Source organism: Zalophus californianus, chromosome 13, assembly GCF_009762305.2.
Source record: "Zalophus californianus isolate mZalCal1 chromosome 13, mZalCal1.pri.v2, whole genome shotgun sequence".
NCBI lineage: Eukaryota > Metazoa > Chordata > Mammalia > Carnivora > Otariidae > Zalophus > Zalophus californianus.
In genome coordinates this window covers 33,249,053-33,276,473 of record NC_045607.1, presented here as the reverse complement: position 1 = coordinate 33,276,473, position 27,421 = coordinate 33,249,053, and the positions used below count along the sequence as shown (strand labels likewise).

General features: G+C 43.4%; 1 protein-coding gene across 1 annotated transcript; it reads left to right on the top strand.

Annotated features, from left to right (window-relative positions):
* Positions 1-56: 56 nt before the first annotated feature.
* ANP32B (acidic nuclear phosphoprotein 32 family member B) lies at positions 57-25,312 on the top strand. Its single transcript, XM_027616563.2, has 7 exons — positions 57-438; positions 10,603-10,752; positions 14,219-14,341; positions 19,777-19,966; positions 22,284-22,408; positions 23,634-23,703; positions 24,734-25,312. The coding sequence occupies exons 1-7, from the start codon at positions 385-387 to the stop codon at positions 24,799-24,801; spliced, it is 780 nt and encodes a 259-aa protein (XP_027472364.1). The 5' UTR covers positions 57-384; the 3' UTR covers positions 24,802-25,312.
* Positions 25,313-27,421: the final 2,109 nt, after the last annotated feature.

Genomic DNA, 27,421 nt, shown 5'->3' with positions numbered 1-27,421 from the left:
GCGTCTCCCCGCCCCGTCCTTGGTGCAGCCGCGGCCGCCGAGCCGAGCAGCGCCGCGCGGGGCCGAGTCGAGCCGAGCAGCCGCCCGCGCCGCGTCGCCGGTTTAAGCGCAGTGCGGGGCCGCGGCCGGGGGCGGCGGTAGTGAGACCAGCGCTGCGCTCCAGCCCCCTTTTCCCTCCATGGTTTCTCTCCGCTCCCGTGAGTAACTTGGCTCCGGGGGGCTCCGCTCGCCAGCCCGCACGCCGCCAGCCGCCTGGGACCGCGCCGCCGGCCTCTACCGCCAGCAGACCCCTTCCGACGGCCCTCGCTGCGCAGGCCGGGACGCCTCTCCCCCCTCCGCCCCCGCCGCGGAAAGTTAAGTTTGAAGAGGGGGGAAGAGGGAAACATGGACATGAAGAGGAGGATCCACCTGGAGCTGAGGAACCGGACCCCGGCAGCTGTAAGTAGAACCCCCGTCGGGCGCCCTCTACCCCCAGTACCCCCACCCCCCCGATGACTTGCATGTAATGGTGGCCACCTGCGGGGCCCGGGCCGCGGGTTCGCCGGCCCCGGCTCGGAGAAGGGCGCAGCTCGCGGGCTCGGACGGGGAAGGCGGGCGGGCGGGCGGGCGGGCGGGCGGGCGTGGGGGGGGGGAGCGAGCGCGCGGGGATTAACTCTTTGGCGTCCGAGGGCCCCCGCGGCCGTCTGGGGAAGGCGGTGGGGTGGGGGAAAGCAAACTTTGAGCTCCTCGCCGGCCGGGGTCCTCTTTCGGAGGAGCGCGTGTGCATGTGGCCGGCGGCGAGGGAGGGAGGAGGGGGTTGTGTAACGCTGGGAGCCATGTTTGCAGCCTCTTGAGATGCGCGGCCGGGCGGAGGCCGGGGCCTGCCGAGGAGCCGCGCGGCCAGCCGGGGCCCGGCCCGCCGGGGCTCCGCGCGCCCCGGGCCGGTCGCGGAAGGGGCTCGGGCGGGGCGGGGACTCCTCCAGTCGGGCCTCGCGGTTGGCGCCGGCGGGGCCGAGGGCAGGGGCCGTGGGGTGAGGAGGCGGCTGTCGGCCTCCGAGGGGGGCGAGGAGCCCCCTTCGCGCGCCGGGGGGCTTGGGCGGGCGCGGCCTGGCGCGCGGAGCGGGGGAGGGGCGAGCCGGGCCGCGGAGGTGGCGCAACCGCCGCCCCTCCCGAAGCCAAGTTTGAAAAAAGGACGCGGTTCCCGCCAATTTTTCAAGCCTAAAAATAAAACTTTTTCCCCCATTTCTCTCGTTCCCCTTTCGTCCTCCGGGCCTTTCCCACTCCCGGGCTCTCAAGGCGCGCCCCGGTCGGCCCAGGCCAGCCGTTGTGGCGGTGGCGGCTTCGCCTTTCCTCCGCGCCGTGGCGGCGGAGCCCGGGGCCCCTGCCCGGAGTCTGGCCCCTCGGTGTGGGCGGGCTGCGGCTCCTCGCGCCAGCCGGGGCGCGCCACGGTCCGACACAGCGCCATGTTGGCGGGCGCTCGTCTCCCTCCGCCGCGTATGCCGGCCTGTGGGTTCGGGCCACCGCTGCCGGGCCGAGCCCGTGGCTTGTTTTGCGCCCGCCTCGCCGGGGCTCGGCTGGCATTGGCGGGAGCCGCGCGCTGCGGCCGCCGCCGACTCCTCCGGCTCGATTCCTCTTCGGGAGCGCCGCCGTCCCCCTCCCCCCTTCTTAAAAGGGCAACGCCAGGCGGCCGCCTCCGCCCGGGCCAGGCGCCGGGGGTACGGGCGGGCCTCGGCTGGGCTCCCGGGCCGCGCGGTCTCGGCGGCCTCTGCCCCCGCACGTGCTCCAGGGAGGCCGTCACTCGCCGCGGCGGCTGCGTGAGCGGCGGGCGGGCCTTTGAGAATCGCCTCTTTCTTCTCCATCCCTACCCTCTGTGCTGCCGGGCGCGGGGCCATGTTCCCCGGCGCCCGCGCAGGGTGGCCGCGCCTCCGCCAGACCCGGGCCTCGGGTGAGTGGCGTTCCCTCACCGTGGGGAAGCCCAGGGGAAGCCCTCTCACCCTGCCCCAGTCGAGCGATGGGCGCGCTTCGTGCAGTCAGGTAGCTGTGGGTAACAAGTTGCCAACTTGTGGAAATTCATCCACCTGCGTTCTCCTGGTGTCCCCACAAATGGGGTACGGGGAGAAGCGCCCCGCGCATCCCTGGAGGACCGGAGGGGTGGGTGTCTCCACTTGGTCCCCTGGGTTTTCAGGTTGAGGTTCGACCACAGCAGTCCCATCCGTCCACAGTCAGACATTTTGTGTCGGCCACGTGCTAGTGTATTGAATGGTTAAGCCTTTTCGCACCCTAAAACTTGAAGAGTTGTGTTCTCATTTTGAGGAGTTGTTAACTTCAGACCTTTGCATTATTGCTGCGTAGCTGCAAGTCAATAGAATGTGGAGTAAATTTAGCCAAAATTTCCAAAAGTATGCACGTGGATCTTCAAGGCGCTTTAAAATCTAAAATTTCAATTCTTTGTGCGAAAACTAAAGTACTTTAAAGTAGTCGGTAAGAGCAATGTTGCTCCCTCTGGGAAGCACAACTGGGCTGATGTTCTCACTGTATGGAATTTTTTCACATATGCAGTAACCAGGATATTTTCAGAAATACTTAAATAAAATAGGACCAGGTGTTAACTTTTCAAGTAAAATCAACTTAGGTCTTACGCTCTTGCCAAAGACAGGTCAGTCATGTGATTGTTTCATGAACGTTAAATTAAAAGTCAGTTTTCAGTTGCACTATCAGGCGACTAGTGGCTACTGTTACTGGACAGCACTAGCCTACAGCAATCCACTGGTTTATTAAATAAATATTTGAGTACCAGCAGTTATGGCAGGGTCTGGAAAAGCAGGGTGAACTAGACAGCAATCCCTTCCATCCTGGAGCCTAAGAACCCGGTGGTATCTATTGTACTGGTGCAATTTAGAGGTTTTGGTTGCGTCCTGGAAGCCTGCTAAGGTTGGGGGATAGGTGAAGAAAGGCTCCCCTGGGAGCCCTGAGGAGGAGACTGAGACAGCAAGAGTTAGGTTTTTTGGGTTGTTTTTTTTTTTTAAGATTTTATTTATTTGACAGAGAGGGAACACAAGCAGGGGGAGTGGGAGAGGGAGAAGCAGGCCTCCCTCTGAGCAGCGAGCCCCGATGCTGCGGGCCTCGAACCCGGGACCCTGGGATCATGACCTGAGCCAAAGGCAGATGCTTACCGACTGAGCCACCCAGGCGCCCCAAGAGTTAGGTTAAGAGAGGAAAGCTTTGATCTTAAATTGAAGGCTTTCCAGGGAAAAAATGCTGTAGGTTTTGAAGGACATTCTTAAAAAGCTAAATAATATTTTGCACAAAAGAATCATCCTTGAGGCAAATGAAAAGTTGTCGGAAGAGGACTCCTTTAAAACCAAACTCAGTCACATGGCTCCTTATGTTTGTGGGGCCAGCTGTTAGAGAGTAGGCTTGGCCTCTGGGATCCTGCAGACTTGTCATTTGGGAAAAGAAAACCTTTTTTTCGGATTTAGAGTATGGACAGGAGGCTCTTAAATGCGTACATGCATTCCATGATTGACTTAATGCCATCAAGTGAGAACTAAGTGTTGGAGGAGGGTAGAGGTTCACAAATGTTTTTTGTAATTTTTTTTTTTTAAGACCAGATGGGCTTTTATTGTGTGTGTGGCTTTTTTGTTTTTATTTTGAGGTGTGAAGATGACCCTGGTAACACTTTTACCTTCTTGTGTTCCTTGGCCAGTGTATGCGAGACCAAGATAATAGGTTCAGTTCACCTATTACTATATTTTTATTCCTTATAAACGCAAGTATGCACATTTAAGAGGGGACTTGCAAAGAAATGTGTATTTCAGGCTTTTTTCTAAGACCAAAACAGCTCTTAATATCAGGTGTGTTCTCATAGTGGAAAATGCCTAAGATGGCATTTAAAAATCTACATAAAGAATGGAGATCACCATTTTAGAATATAGGCAAGAGTAAATATTTTATACAAAATATTGTGTTGTCAGTTCACTGAGAACAAATTGTGTAGTGCTAGAACACACCACATACATCACAGAAATTGGTGGTATTTTCAGATTTTGAAATGAGACACTGATAGGGGCTAGTGAGATATAATTTAGTTATATTCCAAAATGGAAAAAAATAGCTGTTCTTTATGTGAGGCTCTCATCCTTCCATTGCACCAAATATGGCACTCTGTTATGAGCACCGTATTAACTATGCGTCCAGGGACAGCCAGCTTTGATGGTAGCTGTTTGAGTTTTTCATTCATTTAGAAAGCCAGGCAATTCCTGTGGTTCAGTGGATGCCTCTGTGGGACTCTGGTGGGCTGTGTGCTAGACTAGGCACTCCTCCCCTATAAGTAAGAGTAGTCTTAGGAGACACTTTTCAGTTTCCTCTACTTTATACCTTTTAAAATTTTTTCCTCAACTTTTGTCATCTTGTGTCTATTAATGTAATTTTTAGCATAATGGGATATTCTAATTGCATAGCAACTAATTGGTTTTTTCATTTTTTAAGTATTATATCTAAATTGAAGGAAAAAATAGGTACAGGTAAGCCAAAAATAGTATATGTAGATAAACAAAAATAAAATAGGATTGGGTGGGTGGGTGATTTCTACCATCTAGACATTGGGGTATATAGTATATTTATATATTTAATTTTCTCCAAATTCAAATTTTATTAATGCATATGTTTATATAAATACAGTAAACTTTATCTCTCTGTGTCACTATTGTTTTGCAGTCTGGTTGTTAATGTCTGCATAGATCATAATTTATGGGGGTGGTTAGAAGGCTTTTTGCCATTTTAAATAGTACTGAAATGACCATCTTGTAATGTGAACCTGTCTTCTGTCAAATTGTTTAGAATGGTTGCTTTCTTTACCTACCCACCAATAGGATATGGGTGTTTCCTTCTTTAATGCTGATAGTCCTGTCACCTAAATACAATTGAGAACCATTAATATAAATTTGTTCTGTCATTTTGAAAACATTATTTTAAAATAATGGTAAGGTGGAAGGTTTGAACATCCGTTAACTCAGAAGAATGAAAGTTGACAAAGATGGCAGGAGTTGCTTTTTCTACATTTTTGGATTATTTCACTTAACTGCAATAACCATGCATTACTTTTCTAATTTAACTAAAGGAATTGATAATTCAAAATGATCTATAATTCCTCCATAAATTTCCCCCTCTAACAATTATAACCATTCTAATTGGGAAAATCACCCAACCAGTTCCAAACCAGTTAGGTAAAATTGATTTGAGTAGCCAGGGGAGTGGAAGGTGAGAGCAAGTTGGAGAGGATCAAAGGAAAATTGCTTGATTTTGTCTGTGGCTCTTAGCACCAATCCCCATAACTTGACTACAGTATATTTCTCAGATTTTTTGGTTAAAAAGTAGTAGAAAATAGTATTGCTTTTCTGATAGTTGCAGAAAACAAAAACAAGAGTTAAATAGGAAATAATGTGATTTTTAGTTTTTAAGTATTTACCTTGAATTCATATTTGAAAAAAAATCTGGTTTAATTGGAAAATGAAGGATGAAGAGTAAATTTGGTCTCTAAAGTTAAACTATCTATCTTCAAGCAGAAGGCCACCTAACTTTTTCTTGGACTAAATAGCTCCCTGAGTTGTACACACAAATAAATGTACAAATGCCTGCCCAACCTTATCTCCTTAGATAGTAGCTCTGTGAGGATTTGGAACATAAGGAGAAACGGGCCATTTTTTTTTTTTAAGATTTTATTTATTTATTCATGAGAGAGAGAGAGAGGCAGAGGGAGAAGCAGGCTCCCCGCTGAGCAGGGAGCCCGAAGCGGGGCTCAATCCCAGGACTCTGGGATCATGACCTGAGCTGAAGGCAGACGCTTAACCATCTGAGCCACCCAGGCGCCCTGGGGCCATTTTTTCTTGATTAGAATCCCTCATTTATTCTGGGACTAGATTGGGAGGCCACGGGGTTTTCTACCCCCAACTCCCTGCCCTCTGTCCCGTCTCCCACAGTTCTATCCCTTGCAAGCAAGTCAGGGTCCCTCCATAGCTAGGAATAGGGCAGGGGGAAGGCTTAGTTTTCTCAAATGCTGCTGACGCAGTGCCTGAGAGCAAACACCTTTCACGTGCTCCTGTTTAGAACTTTATAGGGGCTAGAAGAAGGCTGCTGAGGGTTGGCTTTCCAGACGTGTTGTCCTCGGGCACAGCCCCAAGTGGAACCCTGTGGTCTCTGCTTTCTTCAGTAAGTCCCCCTCTGTTCTGTGCATTTTCCCCAGGGGCTTATCCTCTTACTGTGCCTCTGGCTCTTTGTTGGGGCTGGGGTGGGGCACGTTTCTTTACTACTACTTCAGCCTTCTCTGCTGAGCCATACAGTCCTCTGCCTGACTCACCCCAGTGAATTCTGTTGCCTCCTACTCGTGGAGAAAATTTATTAAAGGTCTCAGGTGTGCATTCCCTGAACTTCTTGCTCTCCCACTTGTAAACTCACCTACACCTGTATCCATCCTGGCTTTCTCCATAGCAGATGATCTATCTCATTTTTAATATGCAGTTTTTATTGTTGTAGTTGCACATCAACTTTTTTAATGTGATCTGGTTTTTTTTTTTGGCTTGTCTGTTTTTTGTCCATGTTTTTTTGGGGTTGTTTTTTTTTTTTTCTCAAGGTAAAAACGGTATCCTTGAGAAAATGATAAATTAATGCAAATACCTAAAATTTCCAGATATCAAGAAAAGGTCACAAAAATAACAGGGGTTGGTTGCCATTTTAAATAAAGAACTCGGAACTCAATAACAGACTCAAATGTGTCTATTCTTTCACCTAGCAATCGATTGTGAGGAAAGAATCCTGATTACAGAAGTTTTGTGTAAAAAGATACCATACCATTATTTATAAAAGGGAAAATTGGAAATATATTCAACAGGGAGGATTGTAATTTGTGGTATATCCATATACTCTAATTTCTTTAGCCATTAAAAGTACTGAGTTGTTAAAGTATGCTAAGTAATAGAGTTTTATTTCACCTATCTATGAAATATACAAAGAAAGACTGAGCTAATATACCAAAATATTAACAGTGACAAACATACTTCTTGCATTGATGTGATAATGCTTGTGATCAGAAAGAGGTTCTCTTTTATATCCAAGTTTTCTATTGCTGCATCTCCTCAATCCCCTACAGTCCTGACAAACCCGTAGGCAGTATTCTGACAAGCCTGTGACCAGTTTTCATCATTTAACAGTTGTGAAAGCTCTTTCTCGTCCTGGGGTAGGGGTGACTGAAACAGACATGACCCTGCCCATCATGAAGCTTGAAGTCTAGCGGTGACTTTTAGATCTTTATTCTTTTAATAGATTAATATTATCATCATTGAAATGCTAAATAAGATTTTTTTTTAAGATTTTATTTATTTGAGGGAGAGAGCATGAGTGGGGAGTGGGCAGAAGGAGAAGCAGACTCCCCACTGAGCAGGGAGGGAGCCTGACACGGGACTTGATCCCAGGACTCTGAGATCCCAGCCTGAGCCGAAGGCAGACTCTTAACCGACTGAGCCACCCAGGTGCCCGCCAAGTAAGGTTATATAGGAAGGTCTCCCAGCCGCTCACTTTCTCTTCCTGAGAGATTTTCTGTATATATAAGACAGCGAATCTATTCCGCACATTTTTCATCCCACAGTGTATCCTGGAAATGAGTCCCTGGTTGATGGGCATTTGAAGTTGTTTTCTAATTTTTTTCAGTTCTTTTCTCAATAACTTCTTGTGCCTTATTTCAGAAACCTTTGCAGGTGTTTGAAGCCGGTGCTTCACCATCGGTGCCACTCCTGATTCTTCTCGTCTTTGCATGTTCCCCAGGGCTCTGGCCTTTGTCCTCTTCCTGGGGATTCCTTCCTCCCGCTCTTTTTTTCTGCCCTGAGGACTCCAAATACAGAACTGACAACTCTCCTCTGCGCCCCGGACCACATGTCCAGTTGTCTGGAGATACTTGGACCCAGACATCCCAAGGGAATCTCAAACTCAATATCCCTCATAGTATTCATTACATCTGCCCCTCGGAAAGCTGTTCCCTACTTATTTCCTTCTAGCTACATGGCTTCCATTTCTCTAAGCCAGACTTCAGCTTCCCCTCCATCTTCCATACCCAGCAACTAAACCTGCAGATTTGAACCATTTAACATCTTTTTTTTTTTTCCTTCCGATTCTCTCCTCTTAATTCCTATTCTGCTGTTGGTTCAGCAGACCTGTTTTAGTTCACATTTGAATCTTTATGGTAATTTTTTTTTAAGATTTTATTTATTAGAGGGAGAGAGCAAGCACAAGCAGGAGGAGAGGGAGAAGCAGACTCCCCACTGGGCAACGAACCTGATGGGGGGATCTATCCCAGGACCCTGGGATCATGACCTGAGCCAGAGGCACCCGCTTAACCGACTGAGCCACCCAGGCACCCCTTTATGGTAGTTTTTGATGACCCTAGTTACAGTGGAATTTTACCAGTTGAAAGAAGTATCCTAGAGGTGATTTCTCCCAGTGAGCTGGGAGGCAATATGGCTAACTCTAGTCCCTCCTCACTTGGCTTTTGGCATATTAGTGTCATTCTGAATAATAATTTGGATTCTCTGTGAGCTACAGTTGTAGAAAATCCCCCGAACCAAATAAGAACTTTTAGTTGTATTGCTGTATTAGATGTGTGGGCAATTACAGTTGACTTTATTTTTTTTAAGATTTTATTTATATGACACACAGAGAGACAGCGAGAGAGGGAACACAAGCAGGGGGAGCGGGAGAGGGAGAAGCAGGCTCCTGGTTGAGCAGGGAGCCCGATGCAGGCCTCCATCCCAGGACCCTGGGATCATGACCTGAGCCAAAGGCAGACGCTTAACGACTGAGCCACCCAGGTGCCCCTGGTTGACTTTATTTTTATGGTTTGTTGGTTTTACTTTTTTTAAAATACAAAAGAAATACATGCTTATAAAAAGCTCAGTACAGATATGAATAAACAGCAAAGGGTCCTGTCGTTCCCCTCATCACTTTCCCCAGAGGTTACTTTTTTTTTCAGCATTTAGTATGTTCCAGGTGCTACTCCTCTGCAACTGCATGCCATGAATGCTATTATCTCCCCTTCACAGATGAGGAACTGAGGCACAGAGAGGTTAAGTGACTTTTCTGAGGTCACACAGGTTGTAAGTGGCAGAGCCAGGATAAGACCTTGGGCATCTGTTTCTAGAGCCCACCCCTCCTCACTGGACACCTTAAGATTTCAGGTGTGATTTTCTCCAGAAAAGGGGAAAACGGCAGAGGTGTGTAAACGAATGTGGAATGAAGGAAGGAAAGAAGTAACAGGTGTAATTGGCCTGCATGTATCCTAACTGTAACCAGGGCTTAGGAGGAGGAAGTAGACAGGGTAGTGAGAAGTAGTAAAGAAGCAAGTGAGAAGTTGTGGTGTTGTGGGTATCACTGACTCTAAATCTGTCTCCTTCTCTGTAAATGGGGGGAGGGTGTGGTGGTGCAAAGAATAATGAGTAAATTCTCCGTAATGGTAACAGTTGCTAGAGTAGTATCCTTGGATTTTGTATGGGAGGATGAAGACATTATTAGCTCATATTCTCATTTTAGAACTATGAGGATCTCCCATATACATGCTCGATTAATGCTATTTAACATAGTAGATTTACTGCAAGAGTGCCTTTGGCCGTTAGCTCTAATTTGCATCACCGTAAATTGCCCAAAATTTGTTAAAAAGTTGCAAGTTTCAGAGTCGACCACAGAGCAAGAATGGAAGGTAGGGATTAGCATGGGAGATAGACAGTAGACTGTTTATTAATTGATCAGTATTTAAAATTGTGGGGCGCCTGGCTGGCTCAGTCAGTAGAGCATATGACTCTTGATCTTGGGGTCAAGAGTTCAAGCCCCATGCTGCGTTGTAGATCTTACTTTAAAATAATAAACACAAATAAATAAAATCTTCAGATATGATACCCTTGGATGGATTGGAATTCTGAATTTCAGAACCCACAAAGGAGATTTTATGGCCTGAAAACGGAACCTAATTTAACAGTTTTCTCCCCTGGAAATATCTTTCACATGTAACCCAGATTGATCTTTGTTTTGAATTAAGGCCTCTTGCATCTTGACCCCTTCTGATTATCTTAGTAAAGATTAATAAAACCAAAAGTGAAAATGTATACTGTTGCCAAAATCTCTCAGGGATTTGATAGGCAAAGTAAAGTTTTCCTCTTTTTCTTGTGTCAGTCCCCTGGGCCTTGAGAGAGACTCAGCCAGTGGGATGGGGATGGGGGTGGGGGTGTTTTCTCTGCTTTTATAGTTAAAGCCCCCCTCTTGGGGAACAGACTTGGGAAAAGGAATAAGGGGGTATAGTTTCTTCACTTATATTTTAAGAACTCTTGTTCTGTCTCTGGGAAGTAAAGAGTTTAAATCTTTATACCATGGTGTAAAATCCCATCCTTGATATCTATTGGCATGTTGTTACTAAAGGCTTAATCATTTTTCATTTATTTATAACTGTAATCTAGGTCTAAGTAGAGGCTGCCCCTGTATGTGGATGTTTTTGTTGGGTGTTTATGGTTGTAGGTTTTGCTTTGTTCTTTGTTTTATGTATGGTTCTGAAAGCTTATTTTTTTCTTTTTTTCCCTTTGTCATCCACAGGTTCGAGAACTTGTCCTGGATAATTGCAAATCAAATGATGGGAAAATTGAGGGCTTGACAGCCGAATTTGTGAACTTAGAGTTCCTCAGTTTAATAAATGTAGGCTTGATTTCAGTTTCAAATCTCCCCAAACTACCTAAATTGAAAAAGGTAAGTACTTTTTTCTTTAGCAGTAAAAGAGAACATCCTGAGAAGGGGAAACATACGTGATTTTACCTGTAAGGAAGCAGTTAGTGTAGCAGGAAGCAAGTGGCCTTTGGACCTGGGCATATATGGGATTGAATTCCAGCTCTACCAGTTCCCTGATGGATGATCTTCTGCAGGTTACTTAATCTCTCTAAGGCTCAATTTCCTCACCTGTAAACTGGTGATATCACCTAGCCTTACACAATTGCTGTGATGGTTAGAAATAATACATGTTGGATGCTCAATAAATAGTAGTTATGAAAAATAATTATTTTGTGACTAAGCTGTTACTGGTTAATTGCTATATGTTATAATGTTAGCTGTGTTTTTTTCTTAGTATGCTCTGGTTTAGGAACCACAGGTGCCTCCCACTCTTCGTGTTCTATGTTTGTTGGTTAAGGGTGAGTTTCAGTAAAGACTTTTCAGGTGTGTAGTCTGTGATAATTCAAACCCATTGTGTAATTCTTAATGACTAGAAAGTTTAAAATGTGGTTGTGACTGCAAGAGTTCACTGTAACAAAGCGACTGTATTTCCCATCCTAGCTGATGGCTCATTGTTAGTACTTTATTGGTCTAATTATAAATCACCCTCCACACTACCAATTAAAAACCCTCAAGAAAAATGTGTTCTCATGTCCTTGCACATGTAACTGTCTCAGAGCTCCAGAATGTCAAATTGGAAGAAACTTTGCTCGAATCTTCCAGCCTAGTCCCTTGCTTTATAGGCATAGCAATAGACCCAGCAAGGTACAGTGATTTGCCTAAAGCCACACTTAACAAAAAAAGTTAGTACTAGAGCCAGAACTAGAGCCCATACCTCCTATTTCCTAAGCCAGTACTTTTTCTATTACATCATGAAAAGTATGTGTAACTATTGCAGACTTTTCCACTGTTTTGGTGTTTACTTTATTAGGGAATTTAGGCAGAACTTTTATCTAAAGCTACACATAGAAATCTGTAATCAGATTTAGGCAAAATGCAGGTAGGCTGTTCTGTAGCTTGCTTGAGTCCTGAGAGGAGATAGTTATGGGTTAAGTACATGAAGTAAAAACCAGAAGCTTTTTTTATTCATGACCTTATTTAGGTAATAAATGCTTAGGCAGTCCTCATGAGTTTCAGATAACTTAGCTTCCTATCAGAAAGAATAATCCTGTTATATTTAAATTAGTATATTGTTCCCTTTCTTCTGCTAAGCATCTACTTTAGAGGTTCAAGTGTAATCCTTTTATATTTACATGGGTTATTGGTGACACTGGGAGCTCTGATTAACCCCATTAAACAACTGATGGCTTTCTAGCATGTGTCTGCATAAACTTGATGCTAGTATGATCCTACTGTATTTCGTGTTCTCTTTTCCTAGCATCCTGATACATTTTCCTGATTTATTATGGTCTGTACTATCAGACATAGGAGAGAAGTGAATCCGTGACCATCTATATAAAGGCTTTATCAAATCCTTCTGAAGCCTTGTTAATCACTTGCAGAGTTAGGGAGGAGTGGAGAGATCTACAAATCAAACTTAAAGGCAGATAAGACATTCTCACAACTGATACAGACTTTATTTTCTTCCTACCCTGGAGCATAGATTGTTTTTTAAAAAAGAAACAGATTCTGAAAGAATTTTTAGTGTGTAAATATCACAGGTTTCCTAAATTTACACATTGATTTCATTTCAAAATAAATATGCCATTAAATGCTTTAGCAGATTGCCTTGCTGTCTCTATTCCCTAAGATATTCATGTTGAAAGGATACGAATATTATATATGTGTGATAGTCTAACCAGTCAAGGAAAATGGGAAGTGGTCTCTGTTTTTGTTTTGATTTACTGAAATCTTAATAAAGCTGACACTTGAGTCTTTATTGATAGACTTGTATTTTTTTTTTTAAGGATTTTTTATTTGAGAGAAGAGTGAGAGAGCACGGGCTGGGGGTGGGGCAGAAGAAGAGGGAGAAGCAGACTCCCTGCTGAGCGGGGGCCCAACTCTGGCTCCATCCCAGGACCCTGGGATCATGACCTGAGCCAGAGGCAGACACTTAAACCAACTGGGCCACCCAGACACCCATAGGGTTGTATTTATAAATCTAGAGCATGACTAGATAATTTGGAATATCTCATGGGAAGGAAAAAAAGTTTTGAAATGTTGTGTTTCCTCTTCTGAAATATTTAGTAACACCTAAGTAGGACTTGAGTTGTTTTTTAAACTCATTCTTTCAACAAATATTCAAGTTTTTAAAAGTTCCTCTGTTCTGCATCATGTAGTTCATTTCATTGCATGCCAAAGACTAAATTACATGAAGTTTTCATGCTATTCTGAGTACATAGCATAGTGGGAAGGGCGAGTTTTTCTGAAGCTAGTCTGCCTGGCTTCAAGTCCTTGATCACCTCTGTAACTGTTGTGTGATCTAGGGCAAGTCATAGAGTTATAATTCATTGTCCTCATCTGTAAATGCAGGTAATAATTCTACCTATCCCATAGGGTTGTTGTAAGAGCAAATAAGCTCATACATTTCTAGTGTTTCGAACAGTGCCTGGCACTTACTATGTAAGAGTTAGATTTGGTTGCCATTGTTGTTGCACTTAAACTAGAGAAGTGAAACCAGTTCTGTGGCCTGAGTTTTTTCATCTGCAAAATGAAGAGTTTGAATTATATGCTCTCGACTGTCTAATTTTTCCGGCTCCAGTTTCTTCACTTCAGATTCTCATTCCTCCGTGAAGGCTCATTCCTTCATCGGCACACGACTTGCTGTGCTACTTGACCTGCCACTAAGAAATTAAGAGTAGGTTCTCATAAAGGCTAGTGCCAGGTTTATGCAAGAAAGGGCCTCTGGGGAGTTGGTTTCACCAACCCTGAAGCTGTTTCCCCACTCACTTTCCTGAGGTCATGGAGCCTCTTGCTTTGGGACCTGTGCCATTCCTGTAGCCTTTGGAGCAACACTCCCTGGTGGCTTCCAGGTAGAGAACCTTCCAGTGTGTCAGAACTATACAGAACCAGAACAGGTTTCAAGTGGGCATAGTGAGCTTTGTTTGGCACACGGAATAAGCTGCTTAGAATGCACAGACCATTTACCCTTCCTGGCAGGTATAGACTATTGCAACTTCTCAAAGAATTCTAATTTGTCTTGACCCACTTTTTAGGTTAGAAAACGGTTTCACAGATGTTAGGGGCCAGATCTTGAGCAAACTATTTAATTAGCAGCTGGTTAAGGAAATGCAGCTCTTACCCATCCTATTTCTCCTCCTGCCTTGAAATGTTCTTGGGATCTGTAAACTACTTACCTGGTTTTAATCAAACAAAATGAACAAACATGCCCTAATAGGAACAGATATTATTTGATTTTGATAAGTATTTAAGAATTGTATTTGCTACTTATAACACCTTGGTGATAAGTGTTTCTCTGTGTATTTGTATGTTGTATGTTCTCTTGCAGCTTGAGCTCAGTGACAATAGAATCTTTGGAGGTCTGGACATGTTAGCAGAAAAACTTCCAAATCTTACACATCTAAACTTAAGTGGAAATAAACTGAAAGATATCAGCACCTTGGAACCTTTGGTAAGTAAGTGAGAACTTGGAAACCAGGACTTATTGGTCATTTTCATTTTCATATTTCTTTGTAGTGAGGGAAATGCTTGGAAATAATAATTGATTAAGAAGGTGGTGGTTTTTATTATAATACTTTCTATAGAAGTTTTAAAGATCAGGGCCTCTCTAGTTATGTGTTCCTGTGGCTTTTCTCTCCCTGCCTGATACTGTGGTGGTTTCCTTCAATGGGGAATTCTTTTCTTTTTTTGTCCTTTTTAACTTTCATATATTGACCATAGACTTAAATAATTATCTTAAATTTTTTTCCTCAAACTGGCCAGGCTATTCTGTACTTTCATACTTTTACAGAAAAAGCTGTTCATACTGGATGGCATACCTGAATTGCAGATGGAACAGTCCAAGGACAGCTCCAGTTAGTTTTAGGTCTTCTAATTGATCTTGTGCCCCAGCTGGATCACTGTTGCCTTAAGTTTTACATGGGAACCCCAAAATCCTCAGTCTTCATAATGGGATAAGCTGTAAAAAGTTAAGTGCCAATTGGGTTACAGGCTTACTGTGTGACCTTGGGCAAATTGCTTCTTCTCTCTGGGCCTCAGTTTCCTCACTTATGAAGCAGGGAGGATAATAAGCTTTGCCTTACTTTACTTAGGAGTTCTGAAAATAAAATAAGGTAGTGCACTTAACTTTGCTCTGTAAGTTGGGAAGCTGTGCTAGTGGGGGTCCAGTCCACGTGGAAGTTGTAGGGCAGAAAAGAGCTGGAGGGAGAGGTTAATGTAAAGTGTGGGGCAGCCTCCCAGGCTGTTCTGTGTGGCTGCCACCTGGAAGGTGCTATGAATTCAAGATTGTTAAGTGACTGATTTGTCTAACTATGACATTCTATAAATTTGGCATTTAGACTGAATTCCATTTTAATAAGCTCCTGGAACTCCCAACTTGTTTCACACTATCCAAAGAAACCTATGGTTTCTTTCTGTTTTTACGTATACATGAAGTCAGTGTTTCCGTTTGACTTATCTCGCAAACATTAATTGGGAGAGGGTTTTGCAAGCAGATATTGAGGAGTCTCAGGATCCAGAAGAGCAAAACCCAAGAGGATAAGGCATCTTTCTCTGCTATCGTTATCTTTTCTGGTGTCACAGTACATTAAAATATTGGGGTTTCACCTAACTTATACAGAATGCTCTGTCGATATTTCTAGGGAAGATAGAGTTAAATTGTGACTTCTTCTAACAAAGAGGAGTTCCTGCCAGAATTATAGCATCTTTTTCCTCCTAATCAATAATTAAGGCTCTGCTCCAATGTAGGTTAAATCACCTTTTATTGAGTCCTTTTATTTTTATGTTTCATTGAGTGGACCACGGTTAGCTCCTATTTCTCAAATGCTGGGAGCCTGTTTCTCACCTTTGCTTCTTGAATTTGCCCCTTTGTTCCGTTATAGGTACACCCAGATACTTGGGCTGCTTCCTTTTTACTAGTTCTATTCATTTCCTCTAACCCAGTCCCCATTTCCAGTGTTTAAGCAAACATTAGTGAGTTTTGCTGTATTCAAGGACATTAACATTGGCCCATTGTATCCTCCTGTAACCCAGAGAAAAGAGAATGACTGTCCGCCTTTTAGAGATGAGGAAACCAAGTTCAGAGAGCTTAAATAATTACTCAGTGACCACAGGATAAATGGCAAAGTAGAGATTCAAATCCAACTACCATTCTTTCGACTGCCCTCGGGACCTGTTATTTTTGCCTTTGTATTTATTCCATATCCAAATTGACATTAAACTGGGAATTCCAACAGGAGCACTAAATTGAGTGCTGGTGTCTCCCAGCTAGACAGGCTACCCTGAACCTTTCTTTATTGTTTATGTGTCTATGATAGGCCTGTCGATTCAGGGTCACTGTGAGCATACGAACCCCTTTTTTCTAGAACAGAGTGCCACGCAGTACCCTCCCATTGCTGGATCACTGGCTGTTGCCTAATTCTTGTGGCAACCCCAGTCCTCTTTGGTGTTTCACCAGAAGCCTTTGTCCATGTCGTAGCACACACAGGCAGAGCAGAAGCAAATGTTATATGGGAGTTGTTTTTTTTGGGCGTTACTGACCTGGTCAGCGATGTATGAGGGCCCTTTGGAGGCAGTGAAAGTCTAGGTCCCCCAGAACAGTGAAGAGTGGGAAATAATCATTGTTGTATTTACCATTTTTGGAGGATCTGCTACATACCATACACTGTAGTAGATGCTTTAGGTATGCTATTTCATTAGTAATCCTTAAAAAACATTTTTACAAAGAGAATAAGAAATAACATGGCCCTTGTTTTATGCATGAGGAAGCTGAGGCTTGGGAGAGTCCGAATCCCTTGTCCAGAGTCACACACCTGGCTAGGCCAGTGACAGAGCCACAGTGCTGCACACCCAGGGCCATCTGGAAAGGCTTGACTTCCCACCATTCTCCTGAACTTGCTGTTCAGATGCCTGGGGGTGCTAGGTAGGTCTCCTGAAGTTTTATCTTGGAATAAAATAAAACTGTAGGAGAAGGTGAAGGGGGGAATGTTGGGTCCATTTTGTCTTCTGAAAGTATTCTTCAGTGGGAACACCATCCTCATCCTCATTAACCACGTACATTTTGAACACCGTCTACTTTGAGCCCAGTTCTTACAGTCATTGCAATGATTGTGAATGCCTCTGCTTGCTACAGGGATATTAATCGAGAGACAAAGAAGGCATCAATCCAAACTTCCTTGGACACCTTTTTTAAGAGACCTGGGCCATCCAAACCATCCCCCAAAGCCCTTCTAAATTCTAAGAAGGCAAGCAAAATTATTGTTAATAAAATGTTTAATGTGTATTATGGCTAGCCTATTAGTTTTAGGCCACATTTCTGGTGTGGTAGCATTCTGATTTTTGGGCTTTTTTTGTTTGTTTGTTTCTTGTTTTTTTGGGGGGGGGTTTTTGTTTTTTTAGCAGTATTTACACATTACATTGGGGTCCTGAATAATCTGTGGGTAGTGTATTTTGGGCCTTAAAGCACAATTTTATTACTTAACAGTTGTAGAGTACTACAGTTACTTGGAATTTTGTTGTTTATTTGCTTTCACTTCATTTTCTAGCCTACTGTTTGGCATGTTTGAATTATTCATAATGGGTTCTTTTCTCAGGAAGTAGCCAAAATCTCACAGATTCATGGAGTTTCAGAAATAGGTGGGCCTTGGAGGCCCTGTGTACTGTGACAGGAGATGGAACTAGAGAAGGGGCTTGAGGCACTGTAGAGTGTGAAAGATCAGGGGTTGTATGCATTTTTGTGCATCCGTTCCTAGGGAATAATTTTGAGAAGTAAATGGCTCATTCCCTTGAGTGAAGAATTTTTAGACTTTGGGAAAGCTGCCTAAATTTACTTGTGGTCGTATCTTAGCTGGTATAGAGACAACCTTTTGTAGAAGAGAAAAGAGTTCCCAGGGTGCCAGCTAGTTGTCTGGGGTGGTATTTCAACATTTTTTCCCTCTTTGGCAAGAAGTCCTACCTGGGCTTTTGGAGGTCAGGGCCTGCCCAGTGGGGAACCTAATCTGAAAGCTACACAACATAAAAGCGGCTCTCCCTATGATTAGAAGGGCTGGGGACGGCTTTCTTAAGACCTCAGGGGACTAACTTACATAAGCACATTATTTGATCCCCAGACTCTTGGATCACTGTACATTGGTGTTTTGAGGAGTGCATTTGCCTGTTGCTCTAACCCTGCTCTGTGTTCCCTGCCTGGCTCTCTGTTCCCAAGGGCTGCTCAGTACAAATAAAACAAGTGTGGGAACCTCTTCTTTGACCAGGAAGATGAAGATTCTGTAAGTGCAGGGGTCAGCAACCCTTCCTCTGCAGGGCCACATGATGTTTTAGGCTTTGTAGGCCATATGGTCTGTCGCAGCTACTCACTTTTGCCATTATTCTAGGACAAAAGAAGCTGTACATAGTACATAAACAAATGAAGTGGCTATGTTAGAATAAAACTTATTTTACAGAAACAGGCAGTGGGCCAGGATGGGCCAGTCGTCTTTTGACAAGCCCTGCTTTAGGGTAAAGATTTTTAAGCCATTTTGTAACTGTCCTGAATCACTAAGATACCTCAAGTCCTGAAGACAAGGTTTTTTTCATCTGCATTTCTTTCTGGGTGCTTGTGAATGTTGAAATAGTTTTCCCAATAAAGCATCAAAGCCTTTGAACAGTGTTTATTTTTTGCAACTTCATGCAGAGATCCTCTTAATTTTGTTTGTTTGTTTGTTTTAGTACTACTTTCTCAGAGAATACCAAGCTTTTTCTCCTGATTCAGAACGCTTAAAAGTGACATTTATGAAGCTGTATGTCCTCTGCCCTCCAGGCTCATTGACCCTATTCTAGAGGGCACCAGGCTACATACTACTTGATGTTTTGTGTTCGCTTCTCCTTCCTGAGAGGGTCTGCTGTGACTTCCTGCTGCTCTCTTCTACTTGCCTGTAATAGACTGCCTCTGCCCTCCCAGTGTCTCCTTTCACCCTTAGTCACTACTTACAAGAGCTGGGATTGAAATACTAGTACACAGTTGTAATAACAAATGAACCTCTGAGTAAAATACATGGACATTTTCTTACCCACTTTGGCTACTCAGAAAACTTTCCTCAGCCCAAGCTTTTAGATACCAGCTATTTTGTATTCTGTATTTTAGATAGATTAAATCAAAGTTCTAAACAAATGAGGTATTGCAACAAAATTTCAGGGTCTGGTAAAGTCAGAAGAAATTTATATCAGAAAGGTCTGGTAATGGTGTTGATCCTTTCCCCCAAATTAAAAAAAGACTATTTCTCTCCTCAAGTTTCAACTCTCGAGTGCCCGTTCCTTTTCCCCAGTCTGTACTGACTCCTCTCTTCCTGGAGAATAACTCTTATCACTACACTTCTTGCTTTTATTATATGCCATTCTCTAGTGTTTCACATCTGTGTCTTTGAATAGAAATCTCAAGTACTTCAAGATTGATTGCATTGATTAATTGAATGAATTTTTTTCCCCATCCTGCCACCCCAGAGCATTGAAGACTAGGCTTGATATCCAGCAAGTTCTTGTTGGCCATTTGATTACTTGAATGTTAAAATGTAGTTTGGAACCAAATTTATTAAAATTCTGTTTGAATTGTCTCATACTGTGAAAAGATTCCGTTTTAATAAATATTTTTTCAAACTCATTTTTCTTAAAACTCGTGCTGCCAGAAAAAGACAGTTCTCTGAGAAGGTAGATGTAGAAGGTAGATTATAGAATCTGAGATCTAGTGACCTATTATAAAGGTTGCAAAGGACTTGAAATGTTTTCCTGTGTATAAAGCTGCGTTGGTAGCAGCTAAATGAATAAAGAGCCTAGAATTTTACCTCTTCGGCAGATGGGTTTTGTTGCTTATGTTCCTTTGGTTTAGGAATTTTGTTTCTTAATCCTTTTCTTCAGAAAAAGTTGGAATATCTGAAAAGCCTGGATCTGTTTAACTGTGAGGTTACTAACCTGAATGACTACCGAGAGAGTGTCTTCAAGCTCCTGCCCCAGCTGACCTACCTGGATGGCTACGATCGGGAGGATCGGGAAGCCCCTGACTCAGATGCGGAGGTGGATGGTGTGGATGAAGAAGAGGAGGATGAAGGTAAGTGGGGGTGACGTGCACTGAACCTAATTTCTGCCTATCAAAGGTCATGATAAGCTCTTGAATATTCTTGCTATTGAGAACAATAATGACTATCCATGTGTATAGACATTTCCATTAAATTTGGAACTGGAACCTCTATTTAATCTTGGGACATTGAAGCCTTCAAATGATTCAAAATAAAAATGGTTAGCCTTAAATTTGGAGACTGTGCCCTCACACATTGAAATATTTGTGGCTTACAGTTTAGTAAGAGGACCATCATCTCATGTCTCCCTGCCTTATTCGTTACTCCCCATTCTTGGGTACTGTCTGACTTAATCCTTACAAACTCAGCTTTGTCAACACTTCCAGATTGCATTTCCTGATGCCCGTGAGCTAGGTTAGGTTCCTTGTGCATGCTAAAGCACCTCCTCGCTTACCTCTTTCATAACCTGTCACTCTGCTATTCTTGTCCCTTTCAACTATGCTATGATGATCTTCTTGGGTAGGAATGGTCTGTTTCATCTTTATTCACAAGGCTTAGCACTTCATAGATACTAGGTACATGTCCATTATATCCAAATGTAAATAAAATAGCTTTTCTGATGGGCTTGTGCTCTCCTTGCACTGTGACTCACTGACTCTTGAGCCACTCAGGATAAATAGTTTCTCGCCTCTCTAGTGGCTTAGAGGAAGCAGAGCTTAGAGGAAGTCAGCACGAAGAGAAGTTACTCTCCTAGAATTCCTGATGTTGCTGGAATTTGTGGTATTACTGTATTTGAAGCATTATTTTAAATACCTTTTCTTTAAAGATGAAAATACACAAAACAAATAGTTAAGAAAAGTAGAGGAGGAAAACATCAGGCAGCTTGGGTGCAATTAATGGTGTAATACAGTGGTAGCATCTTCGCAAATTTACAGCAGATTTGAGACAAGGCAAAATAGGGGAGGTAGGATGGTGTACACATCACTTACGCCCTTCACTGAAGGTTCTCAGGTAGTCCTGAAAACCCTTGTGCCTCTTGTCGTCTGTTTAAGTTCACCTTAAACAGGTCGAATGGCCATGTGTGCAAGAGGCTATAAGGAAATTCCTTGGAGAGTGAGGAGAGCAGCTCCTGAGAGGGAGTATCAGTCAAGCAACAAGTTTGAGCATTTGTTATGTGGCAGGCACTATGGAATATAGTTTTGAAAGTAAAAACCAGACATGGTCCCTGTCCTCTTGGTCATTACGGTCTACTGAGAAATGTTAAGTAATCACAAGTGAGTAAAGCGTGTGATAATAGAGAAGTATCAGGTGCTCGTGTGTGAGCGTATGAGCTGGGATTAGGAGGTCTGGCGAGTCTGCCTGAGGAAGTGATGTTTAACTGAGACCCAAAGGTTTGAATCAGTGTTAGCCAGGCAGAAAAGAAAGGGAAGAGCATGCAGAGAATAGGAAGCCAGACAGCACCCAGGTTCCAGGACCAGGAAAGGTAAGAACCACTTGCCTCCAGGCCTGCACCAGATCGAGTGGAGACACAGAGGTTGCAGGTGCCTTTCAACCTGCTTCTTGTTCCCCACCCACCCTGACCCTCCCATCACAGGCTTATGAGGGTTTCTCAGGTTCCTCATCTGGTATCTGGCTTTGTGGTGGTACCCTTACCTCAGAGAAGGAGCTCATTGTTATTTATTTATTGGGCAGGGGTGATAACTTTTTATTATGGAAAATTTCAGACATAGACAAAGATAGAAATAATAGTAAAACTAACTTCATATTCCCATTACTGAGCTTCAGCAGTTACTGGTTCATGCGGCGCCTGGGTGGCTCAGTCGTTAAGCATCTGCCTTCGGCTCAGGTCATGGTCTCAGGGTCCTGGGATCGAGTCCCACATCGGGCTCCCTGCTCAAGAGAGATCCTGCTTCTCCCTCTCCCTCTCCTGCTCCCCCTGCTTGTGCTCTCTCTGTGTCTGTCTCTTTCTCTGTCAAATAAATAAATAAAATCTTAAAAAAAAAAAAAATTACTGGTTCATGGCTGATCTTACGTTATACGTACACACTCCTACCCACTTCCCCTTCCTTATTTTGAAGCAAATCCCAGGAATCCTGTCCTTTCATCAGTAACTGTTGTACAGCTAGTCCATCAGGACTCCTGGCCTCCAGATATGAAGGGCTCTGCTAGACAAAGGGACTGAGTTGCAGCTGCCTGCAAGAAAGGGGGCAGGCGTGGTGCGTGGGATTCCTCGGCATCGGTGTAGCCCAGCGTTTGTCTCATGGGCAGACTTAAAGCACGCCGGCACCTTGGCAGGTGTGCCTTGTGGGCCGTCGAGGGTGTTTAGTGAATTCCTTTGGACTGTTTCAGAAGGAGAAGATGAGGAGGACGAGGAGGATGAGGATGGTGAGGAGGAAGAGTTTGACGACGAAGAGGATGAAGACGAAGACGAAGATGTGGAAGGGGAAGAGGATGAAGACGACGTCAGTGGGGAGGTTGGTGTAACTGCTGCTGTTTCCTCTTGGTAGTTAAAACGTGGAGGGGTGTTTTTAGGATTTTTTTTGTTTTTTAAGAAAAAGGAAAGAAGGGACGCCTGGGTGGCTCAGTTGGTTAAGCGGCTGCCTTCAGCCCGGGTCATGATCCCAGGGTCCTGGGATCGAGTCCCACATTGGGCTCCTTGCTCAGCAGGGAGCCTGCTTCTCCCTCTCTCTCCCTCTGCTTGTGCTCTCTCTGTCAAATAAATAAAAAAATCTTAAAAAAAAAAGAAAGAAAAGAAAGGGCTTCTGATGAAAGTAGTACACTTGTAAATAGACTAGTAACGGTTTGATTGATGTAATTCTTGTCCCCCTTTCAGTAAGTACTAAGCAGAATGCTTACAGAATGCTAATTAGACACACTGCTTGGCTCTGCAGGTGTTTTGACCCTTTAGCTTATTGGGGGGAAGTAATGAGTTGAGTGTCCTTTCCATAGGGTGGGAAAACTGGAAGTGTTGAGAGCTGTTGGCATGTCTGCCCTTGGTTGTGTTGAAGGGAAGGGTATGTTTACCAAGTCTGAACTTGTTCTCGTATGTTCAGCTTAATTCAGTGAATATATCCTATGCCTGCTGTTTTAAAGAGTTGGGGATGCAAAGTTGACCCAGAATGTGGTTCTGTCTTGAAAGAGCATGTAGTCTCGTTTACGGGACACCCAGTGATACAGTATCTCTGAGGAACTGAATGCCACAGAAGGACAGGAGAAAGGAGTGACCTGACTCTGAGAAACCTCAAAGGAAATTGTGAAAACAGGCAAAGAAAATGAGATGTCATCAAAAAGCACATTGCTTCGTAGTACAAAAGTAAAGCTGAGCAATTTGTGTAATCTCATAGGCGTTTAATGAAGTTAAGTTCTTGAAAGAAGCTATTTATGAGAATGGGCATTTAGAAAATTCTCTTCTGAAATTCAAGATTTTAAAATCATTTCTCGAATTATCCGTTATAAATTGTTATGCTAATTAAACATGTCTGGCAAATAAAATGCTTACTTCTGAGAAGCAGTTTTTAAAGAAAATTTTAATTGAAGCTTATTCAGAAAAATGAACAGATTTCAGGACATTAAAGTAGATAAAGATAATATACTAAAAGTTTTCTCCTTGATGAATTGTTGCATTTAGTGGCAAATTATCTTTTTCTCTGTACTTCTCAAGTTGGCAAATTAATCCAATAGCACTCGCTATTTCTTTAGGAAGAAGAATTTGGACATGATGGAGAAGTTGATGAAGATGAAGACGATGAGGATGAAGATGAAGATGAAGGTGGGTCTGACGCATGCACTTAGGTCCTCCTCAGTTAAAAATCATGGGGAAAGTCCATTAATTTAGAATTTGAAACTACAGCGAACAAAATAAAATTCCCTTTGCCCCCGTGGCCTTCACAGGCGCTTCCGTAGCACTGTCGGTGCGCCCAGGCTGGTGAAACCTCCTGCTCTCTGGCAGTAATGCCCGTGTGCAGACAGGAGGCTGCGCTTGGTCACACACTTGTTGTGTTTTTAGACACCATCATTCGGATTACTGCCACACATGAGATTTCTCGTTTGGGAATTCTTTCACTAAAATCTTAATAACTGGATCATAACTTTGGCAGAATGTAATAATAGCACCTTTCCAACTTCATTACTGTTATTTCTTTTCCCTACCACAAACAAAACCAATGAAACATCTATTTATTTGTTAGTCATTAGAAGTATAGATTCTCACACCTGTGTGGGTTTCAGAGTACCAGATTTTTTGCTCTGCTTTCCATTGGTTCATGCTTTCTCAGCGTCTGCTCTCTGTGCCAGGCACTGGACTAAATTTACACTAGTACAACAATAGGCAGGGATCAGTACCTGCCTTTAGGGAGCTTTTTGGAACATCCTGCACGTTTAGGTAATTTCATTGACATAGCGATGAATTTTTACTAGTTGGAAAAAACAGGATGATGTATAGGTATTCTTGGCTCAAATACCTAAGGATTCTAAGAAATACCTTCTGAGTTAATATTCACTTGCTACAATTTGAGTCAACTTAAAGAGAGAAGTTAAAAATGAATGGAGAAAACTGGGTTAACTTGCTGTTATTTGAGATGCTGCTGTGCATTTTGCTCTTCATTCAATGGTTGCTATTTATGCTTTTTAGTTAATACCTCTTAAAATCAGCAACCTACCAATCTAATCAAGCTTACATTTTTTTTTTTTTTTTACAATCTCCCAACCGTCAAAAAGTTCATTGTTGTTACTTCCATTAGCAATAACTTAGGCAAATACCTTTCTGATTGTCTCAAAAGTGAATTTTTGTTATTGTGCAGAAGAGGAAGAAAGTGGGAAAGGTGAAAAGAGGAAGAGAGAAACAGATGATGAAGGAGAAGATGATTAAGACCCCAAATAACTTGGAAAGAAAGAACTGTTCAGTATTGGTTGGACTGCTCATATGGATTTGGTAGCTGTTGGAAAAAAAAAAAAAAAAGGTAGCTGTGATACAAACCCCAGGACACCCACCCACCCAAAGAGCCAAAGAATAGTTCCTGTGACATTCCACCTTCCTCCATTTAGCCCCTCTTGGAAATTCACCACCAAGCTTGGGGACTTCACCCCAACAAAATTGTAAGCATTGTTAGGTTTTCATGTCAGACTTGCTGTAGCGTGGAGAGCTGTGATTGGGGAGCCGGCTGTCTGTGGCTACCAGTTACACCGAGACTGTAACAGCATTTTTACTTTCTGTACAACAAAGAAGCTTTGTAAATAAAATCTTAACATTTTGGGTCTGTTTTTTCATGCTTTTCTTTTCTTTTTAATGAATTTTTTTACATTAGGACATTTTATGTGTCAACTGCCAAAAAAGTATTTTTAAGAATTTAAGTGAAATAAACACATTCCTCTTTGGTAAAGCCTAGTTGTATGCTTACATTTTTAAATTAGACTTTAATTGTAAGCTCATGTTAAAACACTAAAGAACTGGTTTCTCTGACATTTTTATGTTAATGGTTGTTGAGAGGAAATGCACAAGTGTATAGGATCTTTGAACACTTAAATCTGATTCTCCTCATTTCTCTACTGGGGGAGTCCACTTTTTTTTTTTTTTAAACAAAGTTTGAGATTCAGTGCTCTGGAGCCCCTGAAAGCCAATAAAAGATGTTAGATCCAAGTAATAGATGAATTTTTTAAAAAAAGGATAGTATAAAGGAAAAGCCTTACCCTGGGTTCTGGGAGATCCTAATTCTAATTCTGCCTCTGCCACTGATTTCCTGTGTGACCTTGCATTGACCTTTAGATCACCTCCCAGTCTGTAAAATTGAGGGGGTGTGACCAAATGGCTTCTGAAGTCTCTTGTAGCACTGATGGTCTGTGACCCTCACTGACAGGAAGGTCTGAAGAAAAAAATGGGCTTTGCATCAAGGCTGAAACATGTAGCGTTTGACTGACAAGTGAACAGAGTATGGTTTGTTACCAAGACAGGCGTGCTAAGGAGGAATGACATGTGAAAAGCCTTGCCAGGGAAGCGGGTAGGCACTGCCCAAGGTCAGCTCGGCTTTTCCAGAAGATGGAAATTTTCTCTATTCTTAAAGGGATTTGGGGGAGGGGTAAGATGTTCTGCAGTCTGTTCAATGGCTCAACCATTTAATAGATGCGTGACTTTGTTGTCAGTATTTTTTGTAGTAGAAGATTGAGGATTGTTTTAGTAAATCTTAAACTATAAGCCACCGGAATGAGTAGGGTTTTTAATGCATAAACGTAGTGTTAAAAGACTGGAATCTAATTTGAATTTATATCTAGAAAAAGGTAGTGTTAACGGCGTCCCCAGATTGTGTACTTTAAAATTGAAGTCTCTAGGCTTTAAAGTGGAATTTGCTTTTTGCAAAGGAAAGTCCGAAAAATTAAATTTGATTTCTGGTTTAACAGGTACTATGTTTTCCTCAAGACACAAGGCCTTTGCCATTTGGCAAATCTTCAGTACATCATGAAGCAGTTTCTTCTGTAACTGGGTTTTGCATGTATTGCCAAATATCAAACAGTGACTTTGGACGATTGTTTTCCTGCCTTTTCACGTTTACAGAACTTTGCCGGATCTACCAAGCACTCAGGCTGGGCCAGGCTCCTTGGGAGAGGGCTGGGATGGAGACAAGCCAGCTGTTGGGCGCTCACAGTAACTAGTAGAAAAGAGAAGACAGACAGGAGTGATACTTATTAGGACCGGGAACTGGAGGTCCAGTAAGTGTTAGGGGAATTCAGAGGCTGGAAGGAGAGCATCCAACCAAGAGGATTGGGGGACTCCCTAGGAAGGAAAATATTTGAGCTGCACATGCCAACACAGGTATAGAAATAAAATAGGGCTTAGAATAGGAATGGGGGGAAGGAGGGAGGAGCATGCCTGAGCTGGGGTGTGAGGTGGGCAGCTGCTGAGTACATGTAGATTCAAATAGGTAAGTTTGCCTGGAGGATGGGAAATGCGGCAATGGCAGGTGAGACTGGAGTAGTAAATTTGGGACCTTCTAGAAGGCCTTTGAAGGTCAAACCTTTCTTGGGCATTCACTTTGTAAAATGTCACTTTGACCTACTACATGTGGCCGGTGAGGATGTCTAGAAAATTATCAAGCCAGGTGTTTATTCCTACCCTGTTTTTTTCTTTTTATTTATTTTAGATTTTATTTATTTGACAGAGACACGGGAAACACAAGCAGGGGGAGTGGGAGAGGGAGAAGCAGGCCTCCCGCGGAGCAGGGAGCCCGATGCGGGGCCCGATCCCAGGACCCTGGGGCCATGACCTGAGCCGAAGGCAGACGCTTAACGACTGAGCCACTCAGGCGCCCCCTGTTTTTTCTTTTAAAATGGGGTTTTCCAGAAGTCTATGACATGCTGACCTCTGGAAGGGCCTTGAGGCTCAGCTGCTCTTGACTAAAGACTTTATATTCTTGAGAAGCAAGCTTTTTGGTGATGAGGTCACAGAGTGGACCATATTTCTGGAGTTGTCTCCCATCTGAAGGAGACCCTCATTGAGC